Genomic DNA, 14,109 nt, shown 5'->3' with positions numbered 1-14,109 from the left:
TATCCTTGTTATTAATTTAGCTTTACTTTAATGTAGATGTGTAAAAAGATAATATCCAGTTTTTAAATTTCTATCAAGTGCCAATTCTAGTGATATTAAGTTGACGTGTCATTTTTTATTTTTGCCATATGTCTTACATAATAAATAATAAATTATTACAAAAAGTTTAGAATATTAATTTTTTTTGTTATATTTTTATAAATTCAAAACTTAAGTTTCATTAACATCTTTTTATGAAAAATCTCGCTAATATATTATTACATAATCCAGCATCTTAATTTGAGTCTTGATCAACTTCGTTTAGGTAGAGTTTGATTAATATCTTATATTTATATGATGAAAATTGTTCAATTATGTATTTTATTCTTTTTCTATAGCGCCATTGCATGGTTGTCTGGAAATTCCAAAAGCAAATGCCAAGAAAAATGTGTTAAATACTCCACTTAGTTAGTCAAAGCTAATCAAGCATTGTCATCAAACAGCTGTAGGATAATCATTACAAGCATCCATAAAAAAATGAAAACTAAATTGCATCATATAATATTATATTATCTTATTCAATAAACAACTAATGAGTGAAACAAATTTAACTGCCGTAAATATAAAATTGATTATGATTTGTGCGTATTAAAAACATTATGAACTGACTTTATATATATATACACACGATGACTGCAGAATTAAGCCAATAAATTTATATAAAATATCCAATCTCTCTTTACCATTAATTTTAATAGTTTATTTCAAAGATATCCTGCCTTTAACACTGTCTTCATGAAAAATTATTTGAAAACCAAAAAAAATAAAAAATCTATATGAGATAACGACCAAGATGTGGCAAGACATATTAAAATGGTTAAAGAAATATTGTTTATTGTGTTTAAAACATTATTTTTAAAGGTAATAGCATGCTCAAAAATAATTATTTTTAAAGAAATAATGCAAAAAAGTTATAAAAAATTAATATTAAAATAAAATAATCCATTCACCTCCTTAATTTACTATATTATTTTTCTGATACAAGAAATTAATCTTTTTTATTTTTAGTATGTATATCTATTTTGATGTTCTAACTTGATGACCTGAGTAGCCTAAACACAAAGAAGTAGTTTGTTGGTGATCTTCTAGGAGAGCTCTAGCAAGTGAAAAAGATGTTACAAAAAATATTCTATTACCAATCTTCTTAAACTATCATTGCATCACTTCATCCCTTCACCCATCTCCTTGAAACTCAACTAATCGACTCTGGTTACTCGGCACCTGCACTAAACCACCACTTGGTAAAACTAAAGAGCCATGTGGTCAGTAAAAAATGATCTAACTTAGTATTCTCAGTTTGTTTCAGTTTTAGGCTTTTTTGCCCAAATTTGTCTAAACCTGATACACACTCCTATTAGGTTCTTAAGCTTTACTAACTGATGGAATAAGTTCAAGAAAACCTATTTATTCCATCATTATTATTAATTTATAACTTAGTTCAAACAAAAATTTAGTTGAAATTACTTATGTTTTTATCAAAAGTGTTCTTGTTAAGATTATTTGTGGTGTTATTAGAATAACCTTACTATAACTGGAGAATGACTAAAAATACTGAATCAAATTAATATTTTTAATATAGCTAATTTATATCATTACACAATACTTATAATACATTAATAAAAAAATTTATTCTTTCAAGTTAGTTCAAGTAGTTAACATAATTTGAGTTTTGAGTTTGGCTCTAATCTTTTCATTTCTTACTTTTCTTTCTCTTATAAAATCTGCTATAAATCTCCTCTAAAAAAGTATATAAAAGTTACTCAATTGATTAGTCAAAGACTCAAAAAAGAGTTTGCAAAAAAGAAAGAAAAACTCAAAAAGATTATCACTGTTGGTCTATAGGCACTACAGCTTTTTTGGATGGGTCAGGAATTTGGAGCAAATGAAGAAGGGGCATTTTGGTAAAAGAAGGCAATTCCGCGTAGTTTCCATTAATGATTGTGACTGGCGTGTGTTGAGGAGCCAAATTGAAATGCTTCAATTTTTTGTCATATGCATTGTGACACTCTCTTAAATGTGGCCTTAAATAGAGTAAGATCTTTCAGCTAAATTTTCTTTTTAAATATAAAAAAAAACAAATATTGAAAAATAGATGGCAATATGGCATACAAGTTTTTTTGATTTTTTTAATGACAAAGGTGCAGCAGGTAAAGAAAACTGGTAAGTAACTAGTTAGAACCAATCCTCAAACATCATTATCACATTATAATTTTAGAAACTACAACTACCAAGTATGGTACAAGCTCATGGACTGAACTTTTTTTTTTTTTCTATATTAAATGATTTTTCTTAATTATTTAAAAAGTATGTTCAAAGCAAGAAATGAAAATTCACACAATAATGATTTGTCATAAAGAAAATTTTAGCAGCCACTCAGTATTCCAGTAGACTTTTTAATTTTGATCTTAACGAGTTTATATTTTTATTTAAATTTTCCCAACCTCTCAACAAATTTAACATTACAGTGACTCTAGGAATTTTATTTTTCAAACCAAAGTTCAAATTAGAGGCAGAAGATTAATGGACAAAAGATATTCAAAGATTAAACTTAGAGTGAACTCTCGGTTCGGTTTGGTTTTTGAAAGAATATTGAAACATAATTAATTTCAAAAGAATAATTATATCAATTATTTATTACATGATAGTTTATCATTAAGTGTCATCAAATTATTCTTAATATTTGAATTATTCTGATATAAAAAAAATATATCATTATGTGATATATAACCATTTTCTTTAAACCAAAAAGAAAAGTTTTCAAATTATCTATAATCTATAATAACATGTAATCTTATATTCACTTAATATAATAAATAATTATACCACCAATAATTATTATGATTCAAATTCACTATTTAATAATAAAATCACACACAAGTCACTATTAATTTATTTTAAGTACTCTAGTATTTCATTATTTATACTGAACTGAATTTTTATTCATATTTTACAAATTAGTAAAACATATTACAATCTTTTTTATTATCAACATAACCGCAAACTAAAAGTGCACAAAATTGAACTTCAAGGAAAATTGACAAAAATGAAGGAGAAATGTTATAGTATATTTTAAATGAGTTGTGAAATATTAATTGAGTATTTAAATTTGAAATAAAATATTTATTTGGGGGGTCATTGGTTTTACTTGCTTTCTCCCTCTATCTCATTTTTTGCTTTGTTTCCATTCCATGTGCACCTTATTTCCTAACACTGCACCTTCTCTGTCTCTTTCTCTCTCTCTCTCTTCCTCAGCATCCTTTACTAGGTTGCTCCCACCTCACAGTTTCTTGGGTTGCTTCTTCTTTTTGTGATCGGTGAGTTTCTGGGTCTATCTATGCTCTTCCACTGTGCTTCATCAGGCTCATTTTTTCCCTACTGATTTTGTCCTTGTGTGCTTCACTTTTGCTACAGTCAATTTGTGGTGTTAAGATTTGAGTTTTGATTGGTATACTTTTTGGCCCATATAAGCAAACAAGTGATGTAAAGTATGTTCATTGTGGCAAAAGTATGTGAATTTGAAAAAAAAAAATTTATGGAGAATAAAAAAATGAAGGTTTTGGAATCTGGATTTGTTGGTAGATTTGGGTTTGTTTATGGATTTTTAGATTTGTGCCAATTTTCTTTCTAATTGCTGTGTGAATTGACACTAAACAGTTTTCACCGAAAAATGTAGTCCCTTTCAACTTTAAATTTTAGTTAATGCTTGATTTAATGAGTGAATGGGCAGGGAATAAGATCCATATTTAGGTTTATGCCATGTAGCTAGGTGTCCCTTTTTTTTTTTCAGTATATATTCTTCAACAGTATTTGCCTGAAAAGAAAACTTGTATTCCCTTGTTGCTTCTTAATGAAGCATTTTTATCCATCAGAAACTAGGAGAGCCGGGACAAACACCAAAAAGAGCAACAAGGGGGAATATAAACATCATTTGTGGTTGTGCTGGAATATATGTAAAATTTTCAGAGGCAATAGAGCCGCTTCATGCTGGTTTACTGTTGATGATTTGATGCAAGGAATTAATACATCTGTTAGAATTGTATGCCTTGGCAAAGCAAGTAAAACATGAAGAATATTTACCTAAGCCTTATCTATCCGTTCTTTTCAACTGCCTACTTATATACGGAATAAATTTGAACCATTTGTAACGAGGTGGAAGAAAGATAAACTGGTTTGAAAAAGGAAACCAATTACTTTTGGTTTCCTAAGCTATATATTTTTGTACTTGAAACTTGTGAAGCAAAAGAAGATAATATAATCTAGTTTTAATATTAAAACACTTGAAATAGCTTGGCATGACTGTAAGTGTATGATACTATGTAGCAGGCAGAAATAAGATAAGACCAATATGCACTAGACCAGTTAATTTCTGCAAGCTCAATCCCATTCGTTCCTTCTCTTCTCTTGGCGTGAAACAGAATAGTAAAAGAAAGCAGGTAAAAAGAAGACAATGGATATGTTGGGTTCTTTTTTTTATTGAGTAGTAACACGATAAAAACTATTGTGTTTCCTCCCAAACAAGTAGTGGTTAATAGCTTCTTTAGAATTATTTTGAGATATTTACCTAAGCATCTGAAAATATTTGATAAAGGTTGAAATTTATCTGAAATGTGTATTAGATATTTAACAACCTCATTTTGTATTTTTTTTGCTGAGTATTACAGAACTATGGTGAAGGATTTGTCTTAAAGAGCATAGGTTTTCTCCATTCCTAGACAAGCCATGGTTGCAGAATCATGGTTTCGCAGTCTGTGGAAGGCTCCCCGGAAGCATGATGCTAATTCTGAGAAGGTGGTGATTGGAGTATTAGCATTTGAAATAGCGAGCTTGATGTCCAAGCTGGTCAATTTATGGCAGTCTTTGAGTGATAAACAGATTGCTAGATTGAGAGAGGAGATCACAAATTCAGTGGGCATAAGAAAGCTTGTCTCAGATGATGATCATTTCATTGAACGTTTGATCTGTATGGAGATACTTGAGAATATGGCACATGTGGCTGAGTCTGTGGCCAGGCTTGCTAAGAAATGCAGTGATCCAATTTTGAAAGGTTTTGAGAATGCCTTTTGTGAGTTTATCACTCTGGGTGTTGATCCTTATGGGTGGGAATTCTCTTGCAAGAAGATGGATAAAAAGATTAAAAGGATGGAAAAGTTTATATCAACTAATGCGAGTTTGTATCAAGAGATGGAAATACTTGCCGATCTTGAGCAAACTTTTGCAAGAATGAAGGCTAATGGTGAGTCAGATGGTGTAACGTTAATGGAGTATCAGAAGAAGGTTGCATGGAAGAGGCACGAGGTGAAGACCTTGCAGGATATTTCTCTGTGGAACAGGACATATGATTACACAATACACCTTTTAGCAAGATCCTTATTCACAATATTCTGTAAGATTAACCATGTATTTGGAATTCAAGAGATGGTAGATGTTGGTGGAACCAATAATTCAAGTGTCCTGAATACAGATTTCATTTATAGAAGTCAATCAGTTTCTACATTATTGCAATCTTCATTCCACCCGTCACGGAATAATGTTCCCAGATTTTCTTCAGGACCCCTTAATGCTATTACTGCTAGTTCAGGTCCAATTGCTAGAACAAACAAAACAAGCATTTCTCATTCGGGTCCTCTTGGTGACTCATCCACAAAGTCAGGTCCTATTTTAGGAAGGTATACAAGTGTCAATTTTTACTCAGGTCCTCTTGGAAGGAATTTGAATCAATCAGTCCCGGTTAATGGAAAAAATAAAAAGAGTAGGATTTGGAAGTTTTACGGACACTCCTCCGCGATAAGAGGGAAGGAAACTCACACAAGACCCAGTCGACTGACTCAAGTTGGACCTTTCAAAGGATGTATGGCATGGGACAGTTCCTCAGTCGCTGACTGCCACTCAAGTGCAAATGGTGTTCATTATGGAATTCAGAATCCCAAAGATGTTAATTCTAACCCTTTTGGCCCTGGAAAAGCAGTTCATCATACTCAATCAGTCTTCAAATCTCTCTGCAAGCTATTAAATCCTCCTCCTGAAACCCTTGGAGCTGCTGCTTTAGCACTGCACTATGCAAATGTTATCATTGTGATTGAGAAGCTAGCAGCTTCTTCACACATGATTGGTCTGGATGCAAGAGATGACCTGTACAACATGTTACCAAAATGCGTGAGAGCTGCCCTCAAGGCCAAGTTGAAGCCATATACCAAGACCATGTCATCTTCATCATCAATCTATGACCCGACTCTAGCAGAAGAATGGACTGAAGCAATGTCAAGCATATTGGAATGGCTGGCACCGCTTGCTCATAATATGATAAGATGGCAGTTCGAGAGAAGTTATGAGCAGCAGAGCTTTGTTTCCCGGACAAATGTGCTGCTGGTACAGACCCTTTACTTTGCAAACCAAGAAAAAGCGGAAGAAATAATCACCGAGCTTCTTGTGGGTCTTAATTATGTCTGGAAATATGGTAGGGAGCTTAATGCAAAAGCTCTGGCAGAGTGTGGCAGTTTTAGGGTAGACAATGAATATCCTAATCTGAATGGATAAATAATCTGTATTAAGGTTGTGACCATTTCCTACAGGGAGTCCAGCTCTTGCCAGAAGACTGGGATGAGGACTTGCAGAAGCACCAACCATCTGTCTTCTTAAATCAACAAATACGAATCAAATGATAGCTGAAGTATGAGAGAAGTACCTATATATTCAGTATTATGGAAATTTAGTATCAGAATGCATTCCTGGTGAGGATTTTTTTTACTCATTTATCGTTAATTTTCTGAGAGTTCCAAGCTTCTAGAACTTGGATGGGTGGTCTCATCTTTGCAATGTTGGCCATCTTTCCCTTTTTCTCTTTGATGAGTTCCTACTTCCTACGTGATGTTTAGGGTGTGCATATTTATGAGCACTGTTACTTACTAAATTGTATAGCGCTATCACACAATGGTGAATGGTTATTTCTCTATATCTTATGAAATGTCAAGCAAGAAAATTGTCAAATTGTTGATAGTAAGTACCATTATGTATTTTTCTTTTATGTTGCTCATACTCGAACTGTGTCATTGTGCCTATGTAGCTCATACCTTCATGATAGAAGCTCTTACAAACCCATACGTGGAGAAACTTGTTATCTCAAACCCCTACTTCCACTTATTTACCGCAAATGTGCTTTTAGAAAGTTGTTATTTTCATTTCATCTGCAAATATGACCCTTTTAGGACCGTTAATGGTCCTCCCTCCCGTCGTTATTCGGGGCTGTATTGTGTTCGAGGTCGGGTTCGTGTCGGGCCAATGATGTTGCTATTACATACGCAATACAAGTAAGCCAAATATACACGAGAGGAGAAAAACTTAGGAACAAGGTTTAGCCAAGTTATTTAACATATTCTCTCGACCAGTTATAGAAAAGTACCTACATCTGAATAAGCAAGGAATATGCAACAAATCCGAAATTTTGATGATACAATTCGTTTTCTTCTGGCTACAGGAAACTAGAAGATTCAAAGAATCTACTGCTCATTTTTAGTAGCCCAAGAACAATCGAAGGGTACTTTCACAAAAAGCTAAAAACACATAAAGCTTATTTTCAATCCTCCACCCATTTTCCCCCGAAATTGAAAAACATAAGAGAAAAGAAAGCTAACCTAGTGAAGCCACATTCTACGGAATAATTTTGTGGTGAATTACAATATTTAATTGATGGAAATCAACTTATTCAATATGAATTGAAGACACAACTGATGTGATTTCATTGGTTCGTGGGTCAGCACTTTCTAAACAAGCGCCACAGGGATCTTCTTTAACCAACAAGGCAAGAACATTAAGTGAACCCCATATTTTGGTCACATTGCTGCTCGAATCTCCCAAAGTAACAGCGAAGACTGCATCAAATCCTCCTGCCCCTGGCACTCCAGCCAACAAAACTCCTTCCCAGTTCATTGTAACATCTAAAAGTTGTGTTTGCGATTCTGGTTCAATCTGCATACATTGCAACTTACAAGACTGAGTGAACTCCTAACTTGTCAAATTTTTAAATGATGAATGAATCAGAAAAGCAAATGAGTTTCTAATACCACACCTCTGACTACCCTTCAATATAGATTATAAAGCTGAACACCATGAACAGTCTAATAGATCAAAGACATTTTGTCCCTACAATGGTATATAAGTACTAGGTAGTAAATTGTTGTCATGTATCAACTATTCAAAAAGTTTATGTTGGATGAAGCACATAAATGGTTTTACATTAGCTCATCTTTGGGCTTGAAGTATGAACAGTGCAAAACTACCTACTTGTGCATTGACTCTAGATCACTTGATCATATAGACTCTAATAGCATGTCATGAGCCAACAATCCCAAAAGCTTAAGTTGTTAGTTGAAGATATATGGATGGTTTTATATTAACAAATTTAACTCCTGGCATCAGCTTTATGTGTACTAAATTGTACTTTCCAAGCCAACAGGAGTAATCAGGCACACTTGGTGGGGTTAGAAATCTTGATAAGGGACTTGTTTCAGTTCTTGATTGACAGTGCATTATGGCAATGGCAATGCACGCTGTCTTTTTATTTTACTAAGCACATTATACTGATACTAAATCCAAGACCCTAACCCTATTTACCTCTTTATATGAGATGCAGATAGCAATAGCAAGTGGGTTAACCACCATGCAATGAAACTAAATCCAACCTTAATCCTTCCCCACGGATCATTGAGATGGCATATATAATTCGCAAGTGAATTGCCAAACTTAGCTCGATGGTCTTCTTATTCCATAGGAAGATAAGAGATGTAGTACCTCAAGAGGTGTTAATGGATGAAGCAAAATCAATAAACTTCAAACAAAAAGAAATTCATAAAGGTAATGTATATTCCACCGAGACAGTTGAGACACATTTTTATAAGCAAAATTGACATCATCCAAACAGATAACTGTACAACTAGTGAAATGAACTTACTGGAACTCCTGCAGCCTCACCCATCAGGCGCATATGATATCTAATCCCCTGCATGGCATCTTTTGCACCTAGCAGGGCTTTAATGACTGCTTCCTTGTTAGGTTCAGAAGCTTGTTCTATCCACTAATTATGCAATTTCAATGTCAAAGTTCAAACATCAGCATGAAAAAAGAAAAACAAGTAGAAATGCCACAATATATGAAAAATCAGAAAACTTGACAGAAAAAGAGAGAGAGAGAGAGAGAGAGAGGTCTCAAGAAAATCATATCACAAATGAACTTGTGAAGTTTATAACCTGAAGTCAAAACCCAGGCAGCAATGAATACAAATCTTCATATCAAGTTACATGAATCACAGGTTTATCCTGCTACTGTGCTTCTCAATAATCACAATATCAAATTTAATTTCAGGGATGAGAAGCCTTGGTCCTCCTTTTCTCTGTGCAAAAGAAAAATGATCCCCTCACTTCCCTTTTAAAGAGTCAGTTTGGTATGTCCTACAAATTGGTGATGAAAATTTTTTGGATTTGTTTCCAATATAGTTATTATATCAATCTCATTAACAAAATTGCTCACCCTCCATTTTTAAGTGCTACTAAACAGACCTTCAAAGTTGGATCACAAAATTTTTTACCATTCAATAATTATGAGGGTTTGAATTTACTATGAGCCATGAAGTTCACAATTCTCAGGCAATAATGAAAGATGCAAAAAGGAACAATAAGGACCTGTTTGGTTTCTGGAAACATTTTCTATTCTCATTTTCTGTTTTCACTTTTAGTTACAAAATTGTCATATTGTTTTCATTCTATTTCCGGTTTTCTAAGATTTGTATAGAAAACAGGCAAAACAGAAAAAAAAATAAAAAAATTAGTGTATCAATAAAGATATACTACTTAAGAAAAACCAACAAAAAGGAGTGTGAAAGTCTGATCCATTGCAAAGAATACCATGGGGAGACACAATGTTTAAGTTATGTGAGCCTAACAGTGAGAATTGTCAATCAATTTACTTCAGCTGAATAAGTTTAAATATTATGATTTTCAAAGTAGTTTCATTAAATAAACATCAATAAATGATCTCAAAGAAATACCTTGTCTGATCTGAGCATGCTGCAGCTTTCAACCACAGATTTATATGCATCCCATTGTTCTTTTGCTAATTGGCTTAACAAGTTTAGTTGTGTTTCCAATGCTGAATTTGCCTCTGACAATCTTCTCCACATGTCCAAGGATTTCGGAGGGTTGGACTTTTGCCATTTTTTGACAGCACCAACCATTGATGGTGTGGATGATCCACCAGTTCCAGGTTCTCCTAGTAACTGTAAAGAGAAAGAGATCAACCTTGAAACCAAGAGACTTCATATGTGAAAGAATCTGGACACACTCAGATTTAACAAACCCTCTACTATTCTTCTGCCAATATTGATAATATCACTGTGCTCCCAGTAGCCATGGGTGGATTTAAAATGAAAGGTAAATACTGAATAAGAAGCAAATAAAACAGGGTATCCAAAAGACCCTGAAATCTCCCTATAACTGTTCTCAATATTCAGGTGGGGATGTAAAAAATTCAATCTTGTACCTTTGGACTTCTTTTACGTTGAAAGTTCAAAACTACCTAACTAAATTTTCAGCACTATTCACTTAGAATATATTGAAAAAAAAAAAAAAAAAAACAAAGCACCAAGTTTTCTGTTGTTAAACTGGCAACTTGCAATTTGCAAAATTAGGTTTGAGAACCTTTTTGAGTTTAAGAGTATTATTGCAGAAGAAGAATTATGCTTCAGTCTCTAAGGTCATTATCGTCTAATGCATTTCAAGGTTTACATATGCTGCACATAGAAAAGTATAATGATATAAAACAACATAAAAAGAAATATTAATAATAGATAAGCCTTCGCCTCCAAATATTACATGGTCATACAAATAATCTTCCTAAATCAAGACAACAACACTGACTCTTCTGAACTAAAACCTCTGACATCAGTTTTATCAATTTTTACCTTCACTTGACAGTCATAATCAAATATACGCTAGTCAATCATTAATAAATACCATATAATCTAAAGCAGCTAACAGTACACTGGTTTTCCACACATAGGAAGAGACCAAGTACTCACATAAAAACTCAATCTAAACACAAAAGGTAAGAACTTAGACATTGTAAGACACATTTGGTAACGATAAGTCCAAAATAGGGATTGCAGAAACAAAAAGTTATTCATGGAACAGAAAACTTGAAATTCTGAATAACCTGGAGGAACGTTAAAAGGAGAAGACTCTATCTAACAAATGACACAACTGTGTTTTTGTTTCTATTAAAAAAATGTTTTGAAGAGAAACAAAAAGTATAAATTCAGAGTTAGGAGTTGGGTACATGCCACCACTGCCACCCCGTCAACCAAAAAAGAGATAATGGGGAGGGGAAGGGAGGTGGGGCAGGGAGTAAGTACCCATAGCCATATCTTTAAGACATAAGAGCACATACAAGTGCCAAACATGCAAATTTTAAGTTGCTTACAAGAGTCATCAAAGGTGGTAAAGAGAACTCAGTCCTGTCATGGTCCCATTTTCCTTTTAGAATTTCAGGGATAGCTTCTAGTAATGGCACCGATTTAGCTGCAACCTACAATGTTAATAAAATAAAGACAATGAAGTTATTGATGTTTCTTGAACATTACTACTAATTCCAAAACATCGTTTGGTCAATGTAAGAGACAACCAACAGAGGAATCTTAACAAGGTTGTCATTAACATGGGCAAACTATAATTATGGGGGTAGTTGAAAGAATTAGTTTGTTTTACTACCCCCATCCCCACATTGGTGGCTACATAATATACAAACATACTTGGCATGATAATTTCAATAATTCACAGATAATAGTAGGCAATATTCTCAAGATGGAAGCCAAATGTGGGTCAAACAAACCAGGGAGGTTGCATTATGCAAGTTTCATAACACTTGCATAGTTAGTTCAAAAATGCATATCTGTCTCTGTGTGTGTGTAGCTGACAGACTGGAATCAACAAGAATCATAGTTGAGTTACTCAATACAATAGACATATGAGTTTGGGGGGGGAGAGAGAGAGACCTGAGTGGAGGAAATCACTTCTGGTGAAAACCGCACATAGCGCTGACTGCCATACACAGCTGAACTGACATCAAACCCACTGCCTACTTTCCCCTGTGCAATACAATGAGCAGTTTGAGCTATTTTATGCACCATATCAAGATCTGTAATATCCTTCCTTTCCTTAAAATCTTTTAAAGAGGAAAGCTTTACAGCACCCAGGTAGTGAAGTAAAGCAGCAACCACAGCTGTTGTCATTGCTGCAGATGAGCCCAAACCAGTTTTAGCTACTTCAGGCTTGCAATTTCCTCCATTAGCATCATCGGTATTGAAGGTAATGGAGGAAAAAGCAGGGAGGGTGGCCAATGAATCTGGTGTCAAAGGGAGTCCACGTCTCTCAATCTGCAGGACATATTTTTTCAGACTTAAAAGAGTTTTGATATAGGCCCTTAAATGTTCATATCATCAAAATTTAAAGAGAACGGCAAATGACAAAATAGGCATCGCATAGAAATTACATAGGATTAAACAAAGGGTAAATTACCTCATTCCTATATGAATAAAAATCATTGCAACCCAAAATAGTAATGTCAAGACCTGCAAGACGAATCCAGTTCCAAAAATGAAGGCTTGAAGCTGTTATTCATTTATTAAAGTGTTGAGAAACAAAATATCCACCCTGTAAAAGCAGTTTGTGTAACAAATCCTTTTTATTCTGATCAAAGGTCGCATAAGCAGCAGCCACCGAATACTGCACTGCATATTCCACAAAAGGATTTCTCGTATCACTGAAACAACAAAACAATCACCGTAACCCTCACCAACTTAACCGCAAGAAAACACTAATTAGACCTTAATAACTGGATGACGTAATTTGAGAGCAAAGTAGAAGAATGTGCCTTGTGGAAACAGTTTGGATTATAAGATTTTTTAGTGCGAGTTTGTAGAGTGCTTCTCTGGAGAGCTGAGGAGAGGTTAATCTCACATCCGTCCAAGCCTGAAGGAAAAGCGAAGAAGCAATGAGAGAGAGAGAGAGAGAAGAATATAAATATATATATACAAGTAGCGCAGGCACAAACCCATGCCCAGCTATCGGGTTTGATTTGGTGATGGAGGGGTTTAACGATAGCGTAGAAGCGAGCGTTTGTGCTGAGGACAAGCCCTGCGTTGGGTCTCTCTAAAATGAGGTAACCACCGGTCATTAACACTTTCCCAGGAGCTGAAGCCACCACCCTGTCAATTTCAATTTTAGTTCCATTAACACAATTCAAATTAACAAATGTCATGTTCAGTAGCTAACTTACTCGCCCATCGCTATTCGACAACTCAAAATGCCTCAAATCAATTCAGAACGGTTCTTGTACATGCGATCACCACTATTATTTCACCTTCAGTATTTTACTTGAAGAAGAAGAAGAAATAATGGCCTCGCGACGCTCGCGTTGCACGTGGCTGGCGGGTGCAGTTTACTTAACCAAGCACTACTACTGTCTGTTTTTGGTGTGGGGTTCTCCAGGTTGAATTGGGTTGGGCTGGGCTATCATTTTTTTACTCTGTTGACCCGAATGTGATTGGTTATTACATCAAAGTTTTTAGATTTTTTACCAAAAAAATAGAGAAATTTAAAGACTAAATAATACATTTAGTCCATATTTTATACTAATTTATGAATTTATTTTTATATTTAAAAAATTTACATTTTAATTCTTATATTAGTACTTTATCACAATCTCAATTATTTATGTTCTAATTGTTATCGTTAACAATGTTATATTTATAAAGAATAAAATATAATAAAATATTTGTATAAGGACTAAAAAATAAGTATAAAAACTAATTTATAAATAAACGTCAAACAAAAAATAAATAAAATTAAAATATAATTAATTTAGGTGAAATAGACAAGGATTAATCGCATTTATAAGGTTTGATGAGTATTCAATTAATTTTTATTTTTATTTTTGTCGATTGCATAGAATGGGTTCCGCTAATGTTAGATGTAGGTTCATTGCCAACACCTCTAATGGCTACAGCTTGACTTTCAAGTTTAGTTC

The 14,109-nt window shown here is 33.9% G+C and overlaps 2 protein-coding genes across 4 annotated transcripts; one reads left to right on the top strand and one right to left on the bottom strand.

The window, feature by feature from the left end:
• The first annotated feature begins 3,165 nt into the window (after positions 1–3,165).
• On the top strand, positions 3,166–7,632 carry LOC113873863. 2 transcript variants are annotated; one of them, XM_027512214.1, is made up of 2 exons: positions 3,166–3,353; positions 4,701–7,632. In XM_027512214.1, the coding sequence occupies exon 2, from the start codon at positions 4,759–4,761 to the stop codon at positions 6,571–6,573; it is 1,815 nt and encodes a 604-aa protein (XP_027368015.1). In that variant the 5' UTR covers positions 3,166–3,353; positions 4,701–4,758; the 3' UTR covers positions 6,574–7,632. The 2 variants fall into 2 exon arrangements, with proteins under 2 accessions (XP_027368015.1, XP_027368022.1); XM_027512221.1 differs by lacking the exon at positions 3,166–3,353 and adding an exon at positions 4,288–4,472.
• Positions 7,392–13,547, bottom strand: LOC113873882 (phosphomevalonate kinase, peroxisomal). Of its 2 annotated transcripts, XM_027512250.1 has the most exons (10): positions 13,360–13,547; positions 13,135–13,288; positions 12,955–13,052; positions 12,734–12,843; positions 12,600–12,652; positions 12,077–12,457; positions 11,506–11,610; positions 10,076–10,303; positions 8,984–9,106; positions 7,392–8,001 (listed from the first exon to the last, which is right to left on the bottom strand). In XM_027512250.1, exons 1-10 carry the CDS (start codon positions 13,365–13,367, stop codon positions 7,735–7,737), a joined length of 1,527 nt encoding a protein of 508 aa, XP_027368051.1. In that variant the 5' UTR covers positions 13,368–13,547; the 3' UTR covers positions 7,392–7,734. The 2 variants fall into 2 exon arrangements, with proteins under 2 accessions (XP_027368051.1, XP_027368044.1); XM_027512243.1 differs by having other exon boundaries at positions 7,419–8,001; positions 13,135–13,547.
• Positions 13,548–14,109: the final 562 nt, after the last annotated feature.

This window comes from Abrus precatorius, unplaced genomic scaffold (assembly GCF_003935025.1).
Source record: "Abrus precatorius isolate BTA unplaced genomic scaffold, Abrus_2018 Scaffold10, whole genome shotgun sequence".
Lineage (NCBI taxonomy): Eukaryota > Viridiplantae > Streptophyta > Magnoliopsida > Fabales > Fabaceae > Abrus > Abrus precatorius.
This window is presented reverse-complemented; position numbering and strand designations above follow the sequence as displayed.

Bases quoted from the DNA above. Each gene is read 5' to 3' on its own strand.
- LOC113873863 (XM_027512214.1), top strand. From the start codon at position 4,759: ATGGTTGCAGAATCATGGTTTCGCAGTCTGTGGAAGGCTCCCCGGAAG.
- LOC113873882 (XM_027512243.1), bottom strand. From the start codon at position 13,341: ATGACATTTGTTAATTTGAATTGTGTTAATGGAACTAAAATTGAAATT. The intron at 12,653-12,733 runs GTGGATATTTTG...TTCGTCTTGCAG, and splicing joins ACACAAACTGCTTTTACAGG to GTCTTGACATTACTATTTTG. The intron at 10,304-11,505 runs GTAAGCAACTTA...TTCTCTTTACAG, and splicing joins TACCACCTTTGATGACTCTT to TTACTAGGAGAACCTGGAAC.